This window comes from Panthera tigris, chromosome E1 (genome assembly GCF_018350195.1).
Source record: "Panthera tigris isolate Pti1 chromosome E1, P.tigris_Pti1_mat1.1, whole genome shotgun sequence".
Lineage (NCBI taxonomy): Eukaryota > Metazoa > Chordata > Mammalia > Carnivora > Felidae > Panthera > Panthera tigris.
Window position 1 is genome coordinate 54904542 of NC_056673.1, and position 19424 is coordinate 54923965.

Below are 19424 nucleotides of genomic sequence, written 5' to 3' on the forward strand. Positions count from 1 at the left end.
AAATCCAGCCCAAGCTGATGGTTTTTACATTCTTAAATGGTTAAAGAATTGCAAACAATATTTTGTGGCATGTGAAAATTACATAAAGTTCAAAAAAAGTTTTATTGGAACACAGTCATGCTCATTTCTTTACATATTCTCTGTGGCTGTTTTCCCACTTTGATGGCACGAAGTGCTTTGAGTAGTTGTGACTGAGGCCACATGGTCCACAAAGCCCAAAATGCTTACTATCTGGCCCTTTACAGAATGTATGTCAATTCCTGCACTCGATGGTAAGCTCCATGAGGTTGGGGCTCAATCTCATTCACTTTTATATCTCCAGAGCTCTATATAGTGCCTGGCATGTGCAAAGGCTCCTGAAGAGTTTGTCTTAGTGATCAAACCATGTGTTATCCTTTCATGGGGAGGAAGAGAAGGAGAGTCAGGATCAGACATCTCTGAAAGCCCTACAGGACTCCCCACCCAGAAACAGTATGTCTGGTGGTCGAGAGCATGGATTCTGGAATCAGACACACTAGGCTTGAATCCTTCTTCTAACACTTACTAGCGATATAATATTGAGAAATTTAATTTTTCCAAGCCTTGTCTTCACCATATGAAGGAAAAAATAGCAAAAACGTCTTGTAAAGACTGAAACTAGGTGGCGTAGGTAAAATTGTTGGCCATAAGTTCTGAAAATGTTAACTCTCATCACCATTGTCAATATAATCACCTCCCCTATAATTCTGTAAATTAGACCTCAGGTATCTGTACAGTCCTGGGAGGGCTTCATTCACTCCTATCACTTCACCCTTCCCTCCCAAGCCCCATGCTTTCCCAGCCCACATCCTTAGAGTAACAGAAAATTGAGCCTCAAAGAAATCGAGTGACTTGTTCCCAGGCACCTGTAGTCCAGCCAGGTCTCGTACCGGGGCCTTCAGCTACTGCCCAGCCCCCAGTCAGGCCCAGGTCAATAACAATGAGTCACTGGTTATAGATTAGGATGGTTTTGATCATTGGCCAGGACTCCGCAATGGGACCTTTTCTGACATCGCACTTTTTCATGCGGAGAATTAGCAGTTTGATTAATCACATTCCCAGACCTGAAGGCAATTTCTGAGCTGTTAATGCATTTTGAAACAGCAGCAATAACATATAGCAAAGAACAAGGCTGGGGAGGCTGCCGAGGCTTTCTTGTTCCAGGAGGGCTGCTTGGATCCAAAACTCTGCTCTATCAGTCAGCCTCCCAGCAGGAAACAGATGGCACACTCCAAAGGACTGACTGAAAAGAGTTTAATGAAGGAACTTTGTACAGAGGTGTGGCCAGGATCAAGGGAATGGTGGAGCACCCCCAGGCTAGCAATGGCGGGAAGCCACTACCACCCCAGGTCCTGAAGAAGCAAAAGGAGGGAGTAGTTTCAGAAGTGGTGAGAGCCGTAGCTGTAGGAAAGGGCACCGGACAGCAGCTGTGGTCTTTGGTAGAGGAAGGCAGGGCGAAGAAGAGTAGGGAATGGATTTGGAGGCGCAGGGTGGGTGCTCCAACAGGACCAGGCTTCGAGGATGCCTTCGCCTGCTGTCTAGCCCCTCCGCCCATCCCATTCAGCCTCCCCACCATCAGGGCCAGCAGGCCCTTTACCTTGTCCAAAGGCTTCACTGAAAAACAAGGCAATTGTGTGCTCTGAACATGACCCGCATATTCTCAACCCAAGATGATTTTGCCCCCTAGGGGACAGTTAGTTGGCAATGCCCAGAGACATTTTTGATTGTTACAACTTGGGTTCCTGGCATCCCAGTGGGTAGAAGCTAGGGATGCTGTTAAACACCCCAGGGTGCCCAGGACAAGCCCCAGTGGCAAAGAATGATCCGGCCACGATGTCAATAGTGCCGACGTAAGAAACCCTGCTTTAGACTAACTGCTCTGGTCTCCTGTCATAGGCCTGGCCTACTTCTCTGTTCCTGCCTCAGCCTCCAGCTGGGCCCCATCCTTGCACCCTCTCGCCCAACCACTAGTTAGGGAGGTTCCCAGTCCTCTCTCAAGGCTGCCCACTTTTGGCTGACCCTCAGTGGTGTCCCAAGCACACTGCTTTCCTCCTCCAGCTGGCATCAGTGATCCCCTGTATCCCTGCCTTCCTCCCCGCACCTGTTCACAGCCAAGCCCAGCTCTTGACTCAAGCCTTTGTAGCTGCACCCTGCCCTCCTTCCCCTCCCCTCTAAGGCTGTCTGTCCTCCAGACCCTGTTCCCATCACCCCCTCCAGCCTCAGCTACCCACCCCCAGTAATTTTTCTCCTTGCAATTGATAGTTCTTCGAGGCCTACCCCTGCTAGACATCATGGAACAAAGCAGACTTTATCTAGAGCTCGCCAAGGTCAAGCTCAAAGCTATTTACACTCTTATCTATGCCCTTATTTCCCCTGGAGTGCCCTCCCCACCAAACACACACACTTTAATTTCACTGATGTTCTTGAGGGTCTTGGTTGCTGCTGAGCCAGTGTCTTGCACAGGCTTCTCCGGCAGAGAAATTAGGAAAGTCTGCCAAAAGTAACCTCTCCCAGGGCACCTGGGTGGCTCAGTCCATTAAGCGTCCGGCTTTGGCTCAGGTCATAATCTCACAGTTCATGGGTTCGAGCCCCGCATCAGGCTCTGTGCTGACAGCTGAGCCCAGAGCCTGCTTCGGATTCCGTCTCTCTCTCTCTGCCCCTCCCCTGCTCGTGCTCTGACTCTGTCTCTCAAAAATAAAGAAAAAAAAATTTTTTTTTAATTTTTTAAAAAAGTAACCTCTCCCTGTGGCCCCTGGGGAGAGGGCTCCTTGGGGGACACAGCCTCAAAGAACACAGGAAGAAGCAGTGGGCAGTTGAGCATGGGGTCTCCTGGCGCCCGGGAGGCCCTGAGGGCCTGACCCTTCGCTCTCCTCACCTACCGCCCTGCCCAGGGCCTCTCCTATCCCCATTCCCCATCACCTTCCCTTAGCCCTATCAAGGCTCAGACACAGCAGGGGAGGAATCCAGCTGTTTAGCGCCCTCCCCCACCCCCACCCCAAGATGAAGTTGGCTGAGATCCAGACTGACCAGAATGCCCACCACTGTTACTCCTTGCCCCCAGATATCCCTCCAAACCCAGAAAAGCAAGCAGGTTTCTCCAGAAATCCCAGCCTGAGCTCTCCACCTCACTGCCCCCAGTACCTCCCCACTCCACCACCAGCAGCCAAGCCACCGCCCTGGGGAAGGGCCCATGCCCTCCTGGACTGAGGGAAGGCCAGCAGAAGCAAGAGAGCTAGGATCGGGCTGGGGAGTGGGGAGGCGGGGCGTAGGGGGCGCCCCCCCCCCTTTCACTGCAATCCCACCAGCTCTGTGATGGGAGGGGTCTGCACCATGAACTCCTCATAGCGACTGAGGAACAGCCAGAAGCGAGCCAGGTAGGAGTCCTCGTTGTAAGGCAGCCGCTTCTCCTGGAGGAACCGGGACACCACGGGCTTCACCTGCCAGAAGATGGGCAGGAGGAAGGGCCGCTGAGTCAGGACTGTGGGCAGGTCCCTCCCCACGAGGGGCCACCCTCCTCCCAGTCCCTTGCTCCATGAGACTTTGGAGGAGATGAGGGGCAGGGACCATTCCTGCCTCTCCCCTCCCAGCAGGCAAGGGAAAAGGGTAAGGGGTTTCTCCCCAACTTCCAGGGCTCCCAACTCCATGACAGTCCTCCTTGGCACAGGGGATAAAAGCTAGAGCTCCCTGGGGTGCCTGGGTGGCTCAGTCAGTTAAGTATCTGACTCTTGATCTTGGCTCAAGTCATGATCTCACGGTTCATGGGTTCAAGAGCCACGTCAGGCTCTGCACTGACAGCACCGAGCCTGCGTGGGATTCTCTTTCTTCCTCTCTCTCTGCCCCTCCCTCCCTCACACATACACGTTCTCTCTCTCAAAAATAAGCATTAAAAAAAAAAAAAAGCAAAAGCTAGAGCTCCCTTTTACCAAGCACGTACTGTGTGCCTAGCATTTCAGATCCATTTCATTTCAACCTTAAAGCCTGCTGCTAGCAAGCCCTGCTTACCCTCATTTTCCAGAGGGGGAAGCTGAGGCTCTGAGACATTCAGTTAACTTGTCCAGAGTCACAGTGCTGGTAAGGAACCCACATGCCTCTGGTCAGAAATGCACTCTGCTGCCCGTACACGGGGCGGTCCTTCCAGGGAACCCCTGCCCAGGCCACCCTGATCCTCGCCCACCTTCAGGCACATGTTGTCAGAGAGCCGGGGGAAGAGGTGGTGCTCCACGTGGCAGCTGACAATGGAGTGGCCGAACGCCCATTCCAGTACAGGCAGTCGGGGCAGGTTCAGCACACCCAGGCTCATCATGTGAATCCTCTGAGGCTTCTTGTCCCGAGAGAACATGGGCAGCCCAATGTGCTGTGACAGACACGTGGGTCATAGCTTCAGGCTGGGCTGGGCAGCCCCGCGCCTCCCCACCCTGCCCCGGACATCCTCACCCACCACGTGGGGACCCAGAGGGTCCTTCTGCCTCCCTCACCCCCACTGTGGCGAGACTCTCCTGTCTGTGCCCTGAGCTCAGTCTCACCCATCTCTGGGTCTCTCTCTCCACCTGTACAACAAGGGGCGTGGCCTGGGTACCCCCTTGAACCCCGGGGTACTGACATGCCCACGACTTCCCGCTGCACGCTCTCACGCCACTCTGCCTTTATCTCATCCTGGAGAGACCCTTCTCTGCTCTCTTTCCCCCCATCAAAATCCTGCTCAGGGTTCAAGATCAAGTTTGTGCACCCTCTTGTTGTTTCATTCAACAAGTATGGAAAAATGCCTCCTCTGCCAGGCTCGGTCCTGGGTCTTAAGGATTTGCAAGTGAATGGGCGCTTCTGCTCCAGTAGGACAGGGAGGCAGGACCCACAGCTGTGTCCTAGGAGATGAAGTCGTCACTGGCAGCATGGCAGGTGCTGGAATGGGGAAGGATACTCTGACCTCCAGGCACCTAGTCTTTGTGTCCAGGGAGCAGGGGCGCTTGCTTATGGAAATGGCCCTAGAACCGAGTGCTGAGCCCCAGGCCTCCCCTGAACACCTCCTATCTCCACCCCCTCCATCTGTGAAGGCCCTCCTCACTTGGGGTCATCACAGTAAGTGCCCTGAGGGCAGGAGATGGGGTCCTAATCACCTGTGCCCCCACAGGGCCTAATCAAGTGCCCTATGCATAGAACTTTCTCAAATCTTGGGACACCTGGGTGGCTCAGTCAGTTGAGCCCCCTCCGACTTCGGCTCAGGTCATGATGGTTTGTGAGTTCGAGCCCCACGTCGGGCCCTGTGCTGACAGCTCAGAGCCTGGAGCCTGCTTCGGATTCGCGTCTCCCTCCCTCTCTCCCCCTCCCCCACTCGTGCTCACTCTCTCTGTGTCTCTCAAAAATGAATAAACGTTAAAAAAATTTTTTTTAAGTTTCTCAAATCTTCCATCCACGATCCACGTGTGAATGGCAGCTGGTGTTGCAGAGAAGCAAATTCTTTTGCTTCTTTACCTGAAATCCAACTTCTCTGTGATGACCCACGGAGAGAGGTTGGGGTGGGAGGTGGGGGGAGTGCATCTCTCTCCCCAGAACACTGAGTCTAGCCTGTGCTCAGGGTCGGGGAGGCCTCACCTGGAAGATGTTGACGTGGAGGTAAGGGTGGGCCAGCAGGGACCTGGTGGTGAACATGCACAGCAGGGCCGAGCCGGGGCTCCTGAAGCCAGATACATTCAGAAGCAGCCAATAGTGAGCGTAGAGGCCCAGGGAAATCAGGCCCAGCGTCCGCACAGCCGACCTGAGCTCCACCTTTCTCAGCCGCTCTGCCAGAGAGAGCAAGAAAGAGAGTGTGGGGGTGGGGGGAGTTGAAGCCTTCCCCCACCCCCCACCCCCGGCCCAATGGTGCTAACTAGGGCGTTAACTAGGGCGACCGTTCATCCACACAGCCCTGAAAAGTAGGTTCACCCATTTTATGGATAAGGAAACAGCATTAAGCAACTTGGCCAAGCCCACTCTGCTGGTAGGTGGTAAGAGCCATCCACGGCTGGGACCCGGGTCCGGCTGCCCTCCAGCCCCTCCTTCCACCATACAATACTGCTCTCACGATATTACAGTCCACAACCCGCAATAGAGCGCAAGGCCTTTGCAAAGTATTTTTACATCTATGACCTCATGATGCTTTCACACCGCCCTTGACGACCAAGTAAGAACCTGAGGCTCAGACTGGTTAAGTTACCTGCCTGTGGTCATCAGCCAGTAAGTGGCACAGCCAGACTTGGCCCGGGGGGCCGAGGCTCCTTCCACCCTGCCTGGCTGTCTCAGAAAGTTTCTGGTCTTAACTTGGGGCTCCCAGCTTCCTCTACAAGCAGCCTCCAGGAAGCCAGGAGGGGGAGTAAGGGAGTGGGGCCCTGGCATACTCACCAACAGCCACCAATGGGGTGAGGATGGGGATCAAGAGAGGAGCAAGGAACATGTACACGTAGCGGTTGAGGCAAGGCAGCCTCCACGTGCTCGAGTCCCCAAGGCCCAACACATTGGTGTAACCATGGTGCATCTTGACGTGTCCATACTTGCCGTACTCTGCAGAGAAGGACGAGCATACCTAGAGGAGGGAGCCAGGGAGGGCACCGGGGGCCGTGTCAGGCACAGTCAGGCAAAGTAGGACCTCAAGGACACCCACCGTCCCCGGATGCTGCATTTCCGGGACCTTCCTGCCTCACACCCCGGCTAATCAGACCATCTATCTACTCAGGTTCCGCGGCCACAGAGTAGCAGCAAGTCAAAAGAACTGTGTCCACTAGGGGTGGTGATGCTAAGCCTTTGGAGGTGAGACGCCAGCCCCCACGATTGCCACTCTGTCACTGGCCACCCGAGCAAGCCTGCAAGCCTGACAGGGCTCTCAGGGGACTGGGCACACTGCAGGAAAAGCTCCGGGCACCCAGCTGTAATTATTTTGTTCATGTTTATCTTGGAAACATCTGTATTTCCATAACACTGCTTTGCATTCGGAGCCCAGAGCAGCAAGGGGAGGGGCGCAAGAGTGGCCTGGCCATGAGGGTGGCGCCCAGGGTGAGGAGCCCGGGTGGGGGGCTGAGTGTGAACCTCTCCCCAGGGGTGACTCCTCTGGCATGCACCGTCACCCTCGTGGGATTCTTCGTAGCTGCCCAGGAGAAGCAGAGGCTCTGGGACCCCAAGAAGGGCAATCATTCTGAATGCAAAAGAGGCAATAAGGAGTTTCTTATGCAGATATATGCAAATGAAAACGCATATAACAGCTTCCTCCAGTATTTCATCCAGACCAGAAGATCTTGTTAATTTTATCCAAGATCGCTGCCTGCCTGTTTCCGGAAGGACTTGAAGACTCTTCCAGCGCCACTCACCACTGTGAGCCTCGAAAAGACAGCCGAACACCCTTCCCTGAGTGCCCAGCGTTCTGCACTTTACAAATGTGATTTGCTCATCTCCCAAGCCTAGTGAGTCAGCGGCGTTATTATTCACAGTTGACAGAAGCAGAAACTGAGGCAGAGAGAGGCCACGTGACCACCCCAGGTGACTAACCCCACGCCACTTGGCTAGGAAGGTGGCAGAGGTAGGATCTGAACCCAGAATCCACCCAAGATAAGCCGTAAGGCCCCGGAGATGAGCCGCTAACTCCAAGAGAGCAGGAACCCAGGCTCTGGGCCCCAGGCAGCAGAGGCAAAGCCAGGAGAAGACATATAAGGAACGACACTGTCTTCACACTCTGTTTGCAGCAACCTTCTCCCTCGGAATGAAACGGCACTGAAATACAGCCGGAAGGTCTAGCTAAAGGATGCTGGGGCGGGGCGGGGGCGGGGGGGGAGAGGGACAGTTAGGGAGGTCACAACTGCGGTTTTACAACAGGCACGTCAACCCCGTATTGCAGGGGCCCCTCTGGAGACAGAGGATGGGGTCCAGCACAGCCCTGCTAGGAGTCCGTGACAGCAGCAGGAGGCGCTCCTCTCTCAGATGAGGTAATCTGCCTAGGAATGAGTTCTGCTGTCTGTTTCTATAAACTCGAAGAGGGACGAGGTTGGGCCAGGCTGCAGAGGGCGGGCAGGTCACGTGTCAGCTGAAGTGACATCTCTTGCAGGCCTGCTGGTCTCCAGAGCACGCACCCATCGGGGCCACGTGGTTGGTTCGGGTTCCAAGCAGAAGCTTTCAGCAGCGGGCACACAGGGCTGTGGCTGGGGTCTGCCGGGACATCCTCAGGAGCCAGCCTGCCTCTGTCCAGGGCTTCCAGGTGTGTGTTTTGATCCTCAAGGCTCTCTCCCATGTAACTGGAACCAGCAACTGGTTTTGTTTTTGTTATATTTTACAGAGAGTGGGTGAGAGGGGCAGAGGGGAAGAGAGAGAGAGACAGAGAGAGAATCCCAAGCTGGCTCCATGCTCAGAGCAGGGCCGGATGCAGGGCTCAATCCCACAACCCTGGGATCATGACCTGAGCAGAAATCAAGAGTTGGGTGCTCAACCAACTGAGCCATCCAGGTGCCCCAAGAAGCAACTGTTTTTAATTGCTGCTTCTGTGCACCTCTCCTTCAAGGGCCAACCACACCTCTACTGCGCTGGGACGAAGTTGCCTTTCCTTTCCAGCACGGGCTCCGCATCTGCACGCACACTGGCGGCTCACCACACTCTGACTAGTGATGTCACAAACGAACTGGTGCTTGAGCAGGGCTGAGCATGGTAAGAACTGGGCCCTCAGGGACCCCGTCGGGTCCTCAGTCAGCTTCTCAGCCACGTGGCCAGACCCCAGGAAGCTGGGAGCTGAGCTACATGTGACTCAGTGCACACTTCCAGAGTCTGTACATGGTTGGCCTTTTTATATGAATAAGAACAGATTTGGAGCTATTTCTATAACACTGGAATTCTCACTCCCTTCTGGATGTTCCTTCCGTAGAGGAAAGGAGGGGGTGGCTTTGGGCTGGAAGAGAAGACTGCACACACTGCCGCGCATCTCCTGCGCATGTACGCCCATCAGCCAGAAGGCAGGGGAGATGGCCAAATGCCGCAGAGGCAGCTGGGAAATGCACTGTCCGCTGTGAAGGATTGGGCAGAGGTCTCACCCAAGAGGATTCCACATGCAGACCCAGGGAGAATTCCAGAAGCCTCAAGGCTTGATGATGTCTCTCCTCCTCCTCCTCCTCCTCTTCCTCCACTCCCTTCTTCTTCTTCTTCTTCTTCTTCTTCTTCTTCTTCTTTTTAGTAATCTCTACATCCAAAGTGGGGCTCAAATTCATGATCCCAAGATCAAGAGTCACATGCTCCACTGACTGAACCAGCGGGGTCCCCAACGCTGGTGTTAACCTCTTAATGTCACCATGCAGTCAGTCCCTCCAGAAGACTTAAGGGCTCCAATCTCTTAGCAGCACTCAGGCTCTACAACTGGCCACAGTGTGCACGGGCAGGTACCAGTGAAAGTCCTCTTGCCACCTGCCCTCTGCTAAGTATCAGGGACCCCAAGTCTCCCATCATTCACTTCTTCCTTCACTCAGCTGTTTGCTCTCTCAGGCATCCTCCGCCCTCCGCCGGTGGCCAAAGGTAATTAACAGCTAAGCTGGTAGTTTGAAAACAATTATTTTTTTAATAGGAACTATGCTTACATAATTCTGAATTCAAAAAGTGGGCAGTGACAGGTCGTCTTTCCTTTTTTTCTTTAAAAAAATGTTTAATATTTATTTTTGGGAGAGAGAGAGAGAGCGTGCGCGCAAGCATGAGTGGGGGAGGGGCAGAGAGAGAGGGAGACACAGAATCTGAAGCAGGCTCCAGGCTCCAAGCTGTCAGCACAGAGCCTGATGCAGGGCTCGAGCCCATAAACCACGAGATCATGACTTGAGCCGAATACACTATTTGGGATATACTTCTACAAAAACTGTTTTTTTTTACCTGAAACTCGAATTTCTCTGGGAGTCCTGTTTTGTTTTGTTTTGTTTTGTTTTGTTTTGTTTTGTTTTTGCTACATCTGAAAGCCCTACTCAGTGAGGATACAAGTTTCTGAGTCTGAGTCCTCAGGTACCGGGCAGGCCCCAGGTGAACATGGCCACCTCTCAGCACTTCTGGATAAGAGAGGGGGCAGCAGTGAAGGCCAAAGCAAGAGGAGACCCTGGGAACCTCGTCTTGATGGGAGCTGGCTGGATGTGGTCAGCCCTGAGCCATCGAGCAGCCATGATGGGATTCTCTCCCCTTTAAGGCCTTGTCCCCAGAAACTTCCCAGCTCCTCTGCTGGGCACACAGTCCTCCTTACTCCTTCTCTCCAGAGTCCAGATTTCTGTGGGTCCCTCATGTACCATGCTGTCGCCCGTATCCCTGCCTTTACGTGTACATCTGCTCTGTCTGGGGCTGGGGCTGGCAGCACTGTCCTGACAGTTCCTCGTCTGGACACGTTCCCCAGGAGTTCTCGGCCCTGGCACCACCGACATTTGGGACAGGGTCATTGTTGTGAGGCCTGTCCTGTCCTATGCACTGAAGGCTGTTTACGGCATCCAGCCTCAACCCACCAGATGCCAGTAAGACACGTGCGAGTGCACACGCACGCACACACACACAAGCACACACACACACACACACACACCAGTCACAACAGCCAAAGATGTCTGCAGACATTGCCTAGTACCCCTGCTGTGCTCTCTCTGTGCTCACGGCCTGCACATCACCTGCTTGATGTCCCTGTCACATTCTGCCTGCCCTGGTCCCGGCTGAGCAGCCTTGGCCAAGTGACTGAACCCCCCAGATCAGTGTTTCCTCATGTACGAAGTGAGGGTAATAACAGCGTCCCACTCATAGGGAGGCATGATTACTAAAGAAGATAATTCGAGGCACCTGGGTGGCTCAGTTGGTTGAGCATCTGACTTCAGCTCGGGTCACGATCTCACAGTTCGTGAGTTCGAGCCCCACCTCAGGCTCCATGCTGACAGCTCAGAGCCTGGAGCCTGCTTCAGCTTCTGTGTCTCCCTCTCTGTCTCCACCCCTCCCCCCACTTGTGGTGTCTCTCTCTCTCTTTTTCTCAAAAATAAATTTTAAAAACGTAAGAAAATAAATTTTTTTTAAAAAGAAGATAATTCATGTAAAGTACACAGTAAGCACCCGGGAAGAATCGGCCAATATAATCAGGATTTTTATTGCTTCTCCACTTGACTCTGAGCCCTTGGAGAACTAGAGTGGGTCTCGCTTGCCATTGTGTCCCCAGCACGCAGAGGAGGGCTTGGACAAGCTCAGTGACGTGGAGGGCACTGCTCAGCCATCACTGATCAGCCTGGATCAGCACTGTCTCAGCCCCCCAAGCTCCTCCCTCAACCTGTGAATCCTGTTCTGGCTGGGCAGCCACTGCTGGACTCACAGCAAGCCTGCCCTGTTCTCTCCGAGCCTCTCCCTCAAGGCTGCAACCCTTGGACTCAGGCTGCCATCCACAGATGACTGCCTGGACCACCTAGCCCTGCTCCGGGGTCCTCTGCCACTGAGAGGCCATATGCACGCCCACCAAGGTCGCCACCACCAAGAGCCAAGCTGTACAGACCCACAGAAATAGGAGTTCCCAGAGTCCTCGGGCTTATCCTTGAGGAAATCACACCAAAGCTGGGGGCGGTGGGGAAGGAGGCTGCCGGAAAGTCCATTTTGCAGATCTACACATGATAAAATAAATGGCAGGTACACACACACACACACACACAGTGCCTATGTCCATTTCCTGTACACACACACACACACACAGTGCCTATGTCCATTTCCTGTACACACACACACACACACACAGTGCCTATGTCCATTTCCTGTACACATACACACACATACACACACACACACAGTGCCTATGTCCATTTCCTGTACACACACACACACACACACACAGTGCCTATGTCCATTTCCTGTACACACACACACACACACACACACAGTGCCTATGTCAATTTCCTAGTTTGGCTATTGAAAGACACTGATATGAATGTAACTATTGGGGGAAGCTGACTAAAGTGGACACTGGACCTCTCTGTCTTATATTTGCAACGGGCCTGTGAATCTATAATTATTTCAAAACTAAAGTTGTTTTTTTTTTTTACAAAAGTATATTTTGTACTACAGATCTGGTTTTGCCCTCTAAATTTTTTAAAAATTTAAAAATCACAGTTGGGCATACTCAGACTAACACGCCTCAGGGTTTGAGTACAGATAGAGGAAAGGGCAGAGACACAGACCAGGAGATAATGGCCACACCACAGAACTTGAGAGTATTCAAGAATCATGACCAGGCTGGGGCTTCTGAGCTCTGTTTCCACCACTACATTGGACTCAAAGGAAGGAGATGGCATCCCCCTGTGTGACACCCCTCCCCCAAGGCAGAGCCAGCGCCCCCATGTTCTCCTGGGACCAGCTGTGGCCCCACTCCCGAAGCACAAAGCCAACTTTAGAAGGAGAGCTTGAAGTTGGGACACACTAAAGAGCTGAGTAACTGGTACAGCCTGTTCCCTCCCACTCGGGGAGCATCTTGATTGTGAGTGCAATACAGGGAAGTCCTTAAGGCCTCTGATTTCAGAAGTTAATCCTTCCCAAGCTCCGGGATTTAAGCCAATAATGGCCCTGCCCACTCCACCCTGTCCCTCCCTTCCCGAGGTCTGGTCCAGACACATAATCTCAGACAGGGAAAGGCAGGTGCTCCTGCAGGGAAGCCATCAGTGCTCCGAGGAGTGGGTCAAAGGCTCACAAGCAGGAGGAATGGAACTTTCTCATGTAGACCAGAATGCGTCTTTAGAGGGAAGTTCACTCTAGTGTGGGCAGGTGTGTGTGACTGGGGATACTTCAAAGAAACAATAACTGGAGTGTCACTGCCCTGTCCCTCCTGCCTGCCACCCTCCCCCGCCCCGCTCCAGATCCAAGAGGCCAGAGAGGGCCAGGTCTTTGTCCCACCCTCAGCTCGAGTCAGCAGACCCTGGGACAAAACTGGAAAAAGCCAGGTGCCCAGGGACACCAATGATACTTGCTAATGCCTAGGGCTACAGACTAGAGGACTTGATCATTCTATAGTGATGGTGGCTCCTGAGGGTCAAGGTTTGGGCAGAGCACAGGCAGCCAACAAGAGAAGGATCAAAGAGAGAAGACAACAGGATGTGGCAAAAGTGGAGTGTCGGGAGTCCAGGAGGGTCCTGGGCAGCGGGAACTTGTCCTTTGTGCAACACAGAGAATAGGTGCCGCAGCAAACAGCGCCCTTCACACACACGCAAACACACACACACACACACACACACACACTCACACACTCACATACACACTCAAGTCTGTCCAGCTTTGCACAATGCATCAACCTCTCTGTTAAAAACAAACAGCACTAACAAACAACAACCAAAACTGCTCTCTCCTTGCAGTTTACAGCACGTTCCCTCCAGAGAGAAAGCAAAGCCAACACTTGGTGAGCATCCAAGAGTCGGCCCAGGCCCTAAATCAAGATCTACGTGGTCTCACTTAATCCCCAGCATGACTTCGTGGGGCCAGTAATGCTCTCATCCTGTTTATTAGGTGAGGAAGCCAACACTGAATTAAAGACCTTGCCCAAGGTCAGGCAGCCAGCGAGGCTGGGCATGTGGTTTCAAAGGCTGTGCCCAGACACTGTCCCCTGCCTGGCCACCAAGACCAGCACCCTCCCCAAGGACTGCACTTGCCCCACTAAAGCCAGCAGTACGGGGAGACTGAGCCATGCCCTGTCCCACACTGGAAACCAGATCCTCCCCAGAGAGTAGCCAGAACCACACTGTGCGGGGCAGAAAGCAGGGCCATTCCCACACAGGTGAGCTAGTACCTGAGTACTGAGCTGACACGCCCGCAGCAGTCACAACACTGACATGACAGCCAGCCCTCCCCCACCACAAGGGGGTCATAGGCCTCTAGGCTGTGACCGTCCACTAGCTGGCTTTTCCCTACACTTTGTTGCCGCATCACCTGTAGGCGTAATCATCAACAAACATTAATGAAACACCAAGAACCCAGCCCTGTGCCAAGAGCCGAAGATACAAAGAGACAAAGTGAGGCCACTGCCCTGGGGCTCGTGGGGACAAGACAGCGTGCAGCTGCAAAGCCACGTGGGTCCCCAGGGCAGGTCACATGCTGTGATTCCATGCAAGCTCTTCAGCTGGGGAAACTGGGGAGGCTTCTCAGTGGAGGCGTCCTCAGCTCACTGTCTTTGCCTGGCACCCTCGATGGCTACTGTGCTCCCAGAGTCTAGGCCAGGGAGTCCTCAGACTTGGGTGGGTATCAGATTCACCTGGGGACCTTGGTAAATAAAGTGGCCAGGCCTCTCTCCTCCAAGAAACCTGGGCTTCAGACCATTCAGCTGCACGCTGAAGTTTGACAAGGTCACCTCTGTATAGGTAAGTCCCCTGTCATAACTTGTCCAAACTCCACACCTCCTCATCCCCAGCTGCTCCCAGGCTCCTGGCACTCAGGACAGCTTTGAAAAGTCCACACGGAATTAATCCTACCTGTCGTGTCCCCAGTTTCTCCCCCGCTCGTGATTACAAACTGGGGCGGGCTGGGGGAGGCACCTGACCCTGGCTCCAGGCCTCAGAGTCTGTCTAGCACCAGTGCCCAGGGATTTCTGGGAAGGGAAGTATCTTGAAATGGACCCTAATTGGGGCGCCTCGGGTGGCTCAGTGAGTTAAGCGTCTGACTCTTGATTTAGGCTCAGATCATGATCTCACGGTTCATGAGTTCAAGCCCCACGTCAGCGCAGAGCCTGCTTGAGATTCTCTGTCTCCCTCTCTCTCTGCTCCTCCACCACTCATGTGTGCACTGTCACATGAGAGAGAGAGAGAGAGAGAGAGAGCGCACAAGCGAGGGAGGGGCAGAGAGAGAGGGAGACACAGAATCCGAAGCAGGCTCCAGGTGCTTAGCTGTCAGCACAGACTCCAACGTGGGGCTCAAACTCTTGAACTGTGAGATCATGACCTGAGCCGACGTCCAAAACTTAACCGAGACACCCAGGCGCCTCAATAAACATTTTTTCTAAATGGACCCCAAGGATCAGGAACCTGTAGGTTCCTCTTATTCTTAGCACTTTAGAAATGAGTGCAGGAGGGGAGGAGAAGAAAGGGAGAATGGAGAATGCTAGATAAGAAATGTATAACTTCACTGGGGTGTCTGGGTGGCTCAGTCAGTTGAGCAGCTGACTTCGGCTCAGGTCATGATCTCCTGGCCCGTGAGTTCGAGCCCTGCATTGGGCTCTGTGCTGATGGCTCAGAGCCTGGAGCCTGCTTCGGATTCTGTGTCTCCCTCTCTCTCTGCCCCTCCTCTGCTCACACTCTGTCTCTCTCTCTCTCTCAAACATAAATAAACATTAAAAAAATATTTTAAAAAAGAAATGTATCACTTCATAAAATGTCATTTGTGTGTCTGTAGGTGTGTATAGTTCTATAAACCTTTGTAAAGTTACATAAAGTTAATAATTGAGTTAGTTGGTCATGGTAACGAGTGGCAGAAGAGGACCGTTTCTGGTGTCAGCTTTCATATTTGTTCCTAAGGGACCTGGATGCCCTGGTAGGAGAAGGAAGTTCTATCGCCACTTGGTCCGGTGCCACAGAGAGGCAAGCGGGTGCCCCCAGGAGAAACAGGGGTGCCCGGGCTGGCACAGGTACACACAGGTGCATTCCTCATGCAGCTCTCAGGGGGGGCCCGGCAGTGTAAGCGGCCTCTCAAGGGCTTGGGGACAAGCACACACACATAGACTTGCGAAACTGTAGAGCACGCTGTGCGCTCAGACACGCATACCAACGGCTGTAGTGGCCCCTCCACACGGGCACACAGCCGAACACCCCCGCACGCTGCGGCGGAACAGTGAGGTGGCCCCCACAGGAAGTACCAGCAGCCACGCCCACCCCTCCCAGGCTCACCTCCACAAAGAAAAGCTCCCAGATCCTGCTCCAGCGTTTTGACTCGGTGAGGGCACCGTGTGTGGCCAGGTGGCTGCCCTTGACCGTGAGCGTGTAGTGGCACACACCCAGGATGATGATGCCCAGTGCAAGGACGAGGACATTCTCAGAGCGCAGGCTTAAGAACCCTGTATAGAGGAAGGAGAGTGGGGAGAGGGGGGGAGGGGGCAGACAGGGCCTTTCTCCAGCTCCTGGAGATCTGGGTCCAAACACCCGGGTCCCCACCGCTGGAGACCAGGCCAAAGTGGGCCCAGGGCCAGGGGCGGGGTGGGGGTGGGAGGCTGCCACAGGCGGCGGTGGGGCAGGTCCGGACCAGGAGAGGTCCAGGGGAGACCCCATCCCTGGTGTTCCCCCCATAGAACATACTCCCCTCCCCCAGTCCCTCTCCTCCCTCTCAACCTTCCCCTCCACCGCCCTTCATGCCATCAGGCCTTCTCCCTCCTCCAGCGCCCCATTCTCTGGGGACACAGGGCAGGACACTGCAATCAGACTTTCGGATCTGGGGTGTACCCCTCCTTCCGGGGTCCCGGGCACGGGCCATGTCCCCCACGCCCCAGTCCCCAGCCTCTCCCCCACCCTACCCCGCACCCCCTTCCCCAGCCGCAGCGCCGCCCTCTGTCCCCCTGTCCGGTGCTCCTCACCGGCCGGCACCGAGAGGAGGCTGAGCGCGAGGATGGCGCAGTCCACACCGTGGCGCTCCCACCAAGAGCTCGTCCTCACCACGTCCTGAACCAGCGTCTCCAGCTCACCCAGCAGCGCCTCGCCCCCGCCGTGGCCCCGGGGAGCGCCGGGTGCCGGCTCCATGAGGGGCCGCCCGGGCATCCCAGGAGGACTCGGGACGGTCTGCGGCGCCCTGCGAGGCGCTTAGTGCGGGCGGGGGTGGGCAGGGGCGGAGTCACGCGCTGGCTGGGGACACCCGCCCTCCGAGTCACGGTGCGTGCAGGGCACCCGAGCGCCTCCTGCCGCTCGCGGCGTGGGGGGGGGGGGGTGGGAAACGGGGAGCGACCGGGCCTGGCCCCCGGGGGCGCCCTCGGGGCGGGAGGGAACAGAAAAGCCGCAGGAGGAGCGGGCAGGTCCGTGCGGGTAGGGAGGCCACCCTGGATGGAGAACCAGCCCGGGCTAGAGGGAACTCGGGCGGAGAGTGCCGCGGAGACCCCCATGGAGAGGCGCCCACCCCACCCTCCAGACCCTTCTCGGACCGCCTGACCTCAGATCCCTTCCTCGCGTCTCCCGTCCCCGCAGCCTCTGGAGTTTGCTGTAGCATTTTTATCTCCTGGCCTGTGTATTTTTCTCAGTAGCACTTTGCAGACGCTCCCACGTGTGACCCGGGCACGTCTGTCTCCACCAACAGACTGGACGCTGGGTGCCGGCGGGCGTTACCTTGACGCCTTTGCTCAGGCCTTATCTTTAGTAGCTAGAACAGTGCTTGGCACATAAACCTTTTTGAATTCGTGGGGCAGAGAGTTCAAGGACTCACTCCATCCAGACAGATGGGGAGTGCGGGTCCCTCTGGTCCCAGCCTTTAGCAATGGTGACCCATGGAGAATTGGCTCTCCAGCCCAGCGATTTTTGGAATGAGAAACTCCAAAAGGAAGAACCATCGAGAAGGGGATAACCACAGAGAAAACACACCCAGAGGTCACCCAGAGTGGGGTTCTGCAGTTCCAGTCGTTCAAGGGCGCCCACGGTCATGGCAAACAGCACCCGCCCCCCTGCCTTGGGAGCAACACCATCCTGGCCCCTTTCCGTCAGTGTAGCCCCAACCCGGAGCTGCTGGAAGGTCTCCCGTCACAAACCACCGTGCTCTACAGACTCCCTTGTCTGCGTCTGAGGGTCTATTCTCTTTTTTCCTTGGTTTTTGCATTCCCCTTGGTTTCACATTGAAGTCCCTTTCTTTTTTTTTTTTTTTTAATGTTGATTTATTTTTGAGAAAGAGAGACACACACACAGAACAGGGGAGGGGCAGAGAGAGACACAGAATCCAAAGCAGGCTCCAGGCTCTGAGCTGTCAGCACAGAGCCTCATGCAGGGCTCGAACCCACAAACCACGAGATCATGACCTGAGCGGAAGTTAGACGCTTAACCCACGGAGCCACCCAGTCGCCCCTGAAGTCCTTTTCTAAAGGAGGTCTGGCACAGCGAGGGCTGCATTTGCAGAGGGGATCTTTGGGAAGGAGGAAAAAAAGCACGAGGAGAAGGAGGTGGAGAAAAGAAATGGAGGAGAGCTTTGTGAGGAGGTTAGGGACACTAATGACTGATTCCTCTGTCTACGGCGGCATCTTCAGTCATGAATTCTTATGAGCCAATCCCTCCAATCCTGTATAAAAGGGTAAGGCTTCTTTATCAGGTCAGTATTCTAAGGGGCTTACAATCTAATAGACCAATTCTCACCTCACACACGTGCGCGTCCACACACACACCCACATCTGGCTCCTTATAGTTTCACCACTGGTTTCCATACCCTTATTAGGTTTTGTGTTTTTCCCACAACCCCACAGGGTGGCATCATCCCCATCTGACCCACAGAGGCACAGAGAGATGAACAGATCTGCCCAACACCCACCCCAAAGTTACTAAATGGCAGAACAAGAACTCAAATCCAAATCTGTCTACTCCAAACTCAATTATCGTTTGTTTCTATCGATCCTTTTTCTTTTAATTTTTTAAAAGTTTATTGACTTTGGGAGCCCCTGGGTGGCTCAGCTGGTTAAGTGTCCGACTTCGGCCTAGGTCATGATCTCACCGTTCCCGAGTTCGAGCCCCCCGTGGGGCTCTGTGCTGACAGCTCAGAGCCTGGAGCCTGTTTTGAATTCTGTGTCTCCCTCTCTCTATCTCTCTGTCTCTCTCTCTTTCTCTGCCCCTCCCCCATTCACACTGTTTCGCTCTCTCTCAAAAATAAATAAACATTAAAAAAATATTTTTTTAAGTTTACGTATTTTAGAGAGAGAGAGAGAGAGAACGCACGCACACGCGCACACACACACAGGCATGCACATGAGCGGGGGAGGGGCAGAGAGAGAGAGAGAGAGAGAGAGGGAGACAGAGAATCCCCATGGGTGGGCTGGGCTGGCAGCCTCCCTGGAGAGAGACAGACTTCATTTAGAACAGACTTAAACCCGCGTGAGAAGGAAGAGAACAAGATATTCTGGGTCTTCAAGACGTGGAGCAGGAGTGGGGCTTGGGAGACTGTGAGGAGAGGCAGGAGAGAAAGGCTGGGGGACCAGGAGCCGGAAGTACAGACAATGGCAGGCTGAGAAGTCTGGGCTCCCATCCTGCAGACTTGGGGAGCCCTAGCAGCCTTTAGAGCAGGGGAGCGCCTTGTGTGATGTGTTCAGGAAGGGTCGCCCGGCACAATGGAGCAGCCACTGAGTGCAGGAGACTAGTTTGGAGACTGTTCCAGTACCCTAAAACAAGAGGGTACTGGGGATGTAGGTGGCAGGGGAGGGACGCTGCAGGACGGGAAGAGGGCGAAATCAAAATCAGGAGGCGATGGACGCACGACCAGTGAGCCTGGGAAAAGATGCTTCA

General features: G+C 54.4%; 1 protein-coding gene across 1 annotated transcript; it reads right to left on the reverse strand.

The window, feature by feature from the left end:
- Positions 1-2681: 2681 nt before the first annotated feature.
- FADS6 (fatty acid desaturase 6) lies at positions 2682-16792 on the reverse strand. Its single transcript, XM_042967153.1, has 6 exons — positions 16538-16792; positions 15858-16024; positions 6391-6571; positions 5605-5792; positions 4193-4372; positions 2682-3455 (listed from the first exon to the last, which is right to left on the reverse strand). Exons 1-6 carry the CDS (start codon positions 16716-16718, stop codon positions 3306-3308), a joined length of 1047 nt encoding a protein of 348 aa, XP_042823087.1. The 5' UTR covers positions 16719-16792; the 3' UTR covers positions 2682-3305.
- Positions 16793-19424: the final 2632 nt, after the last annotated feature.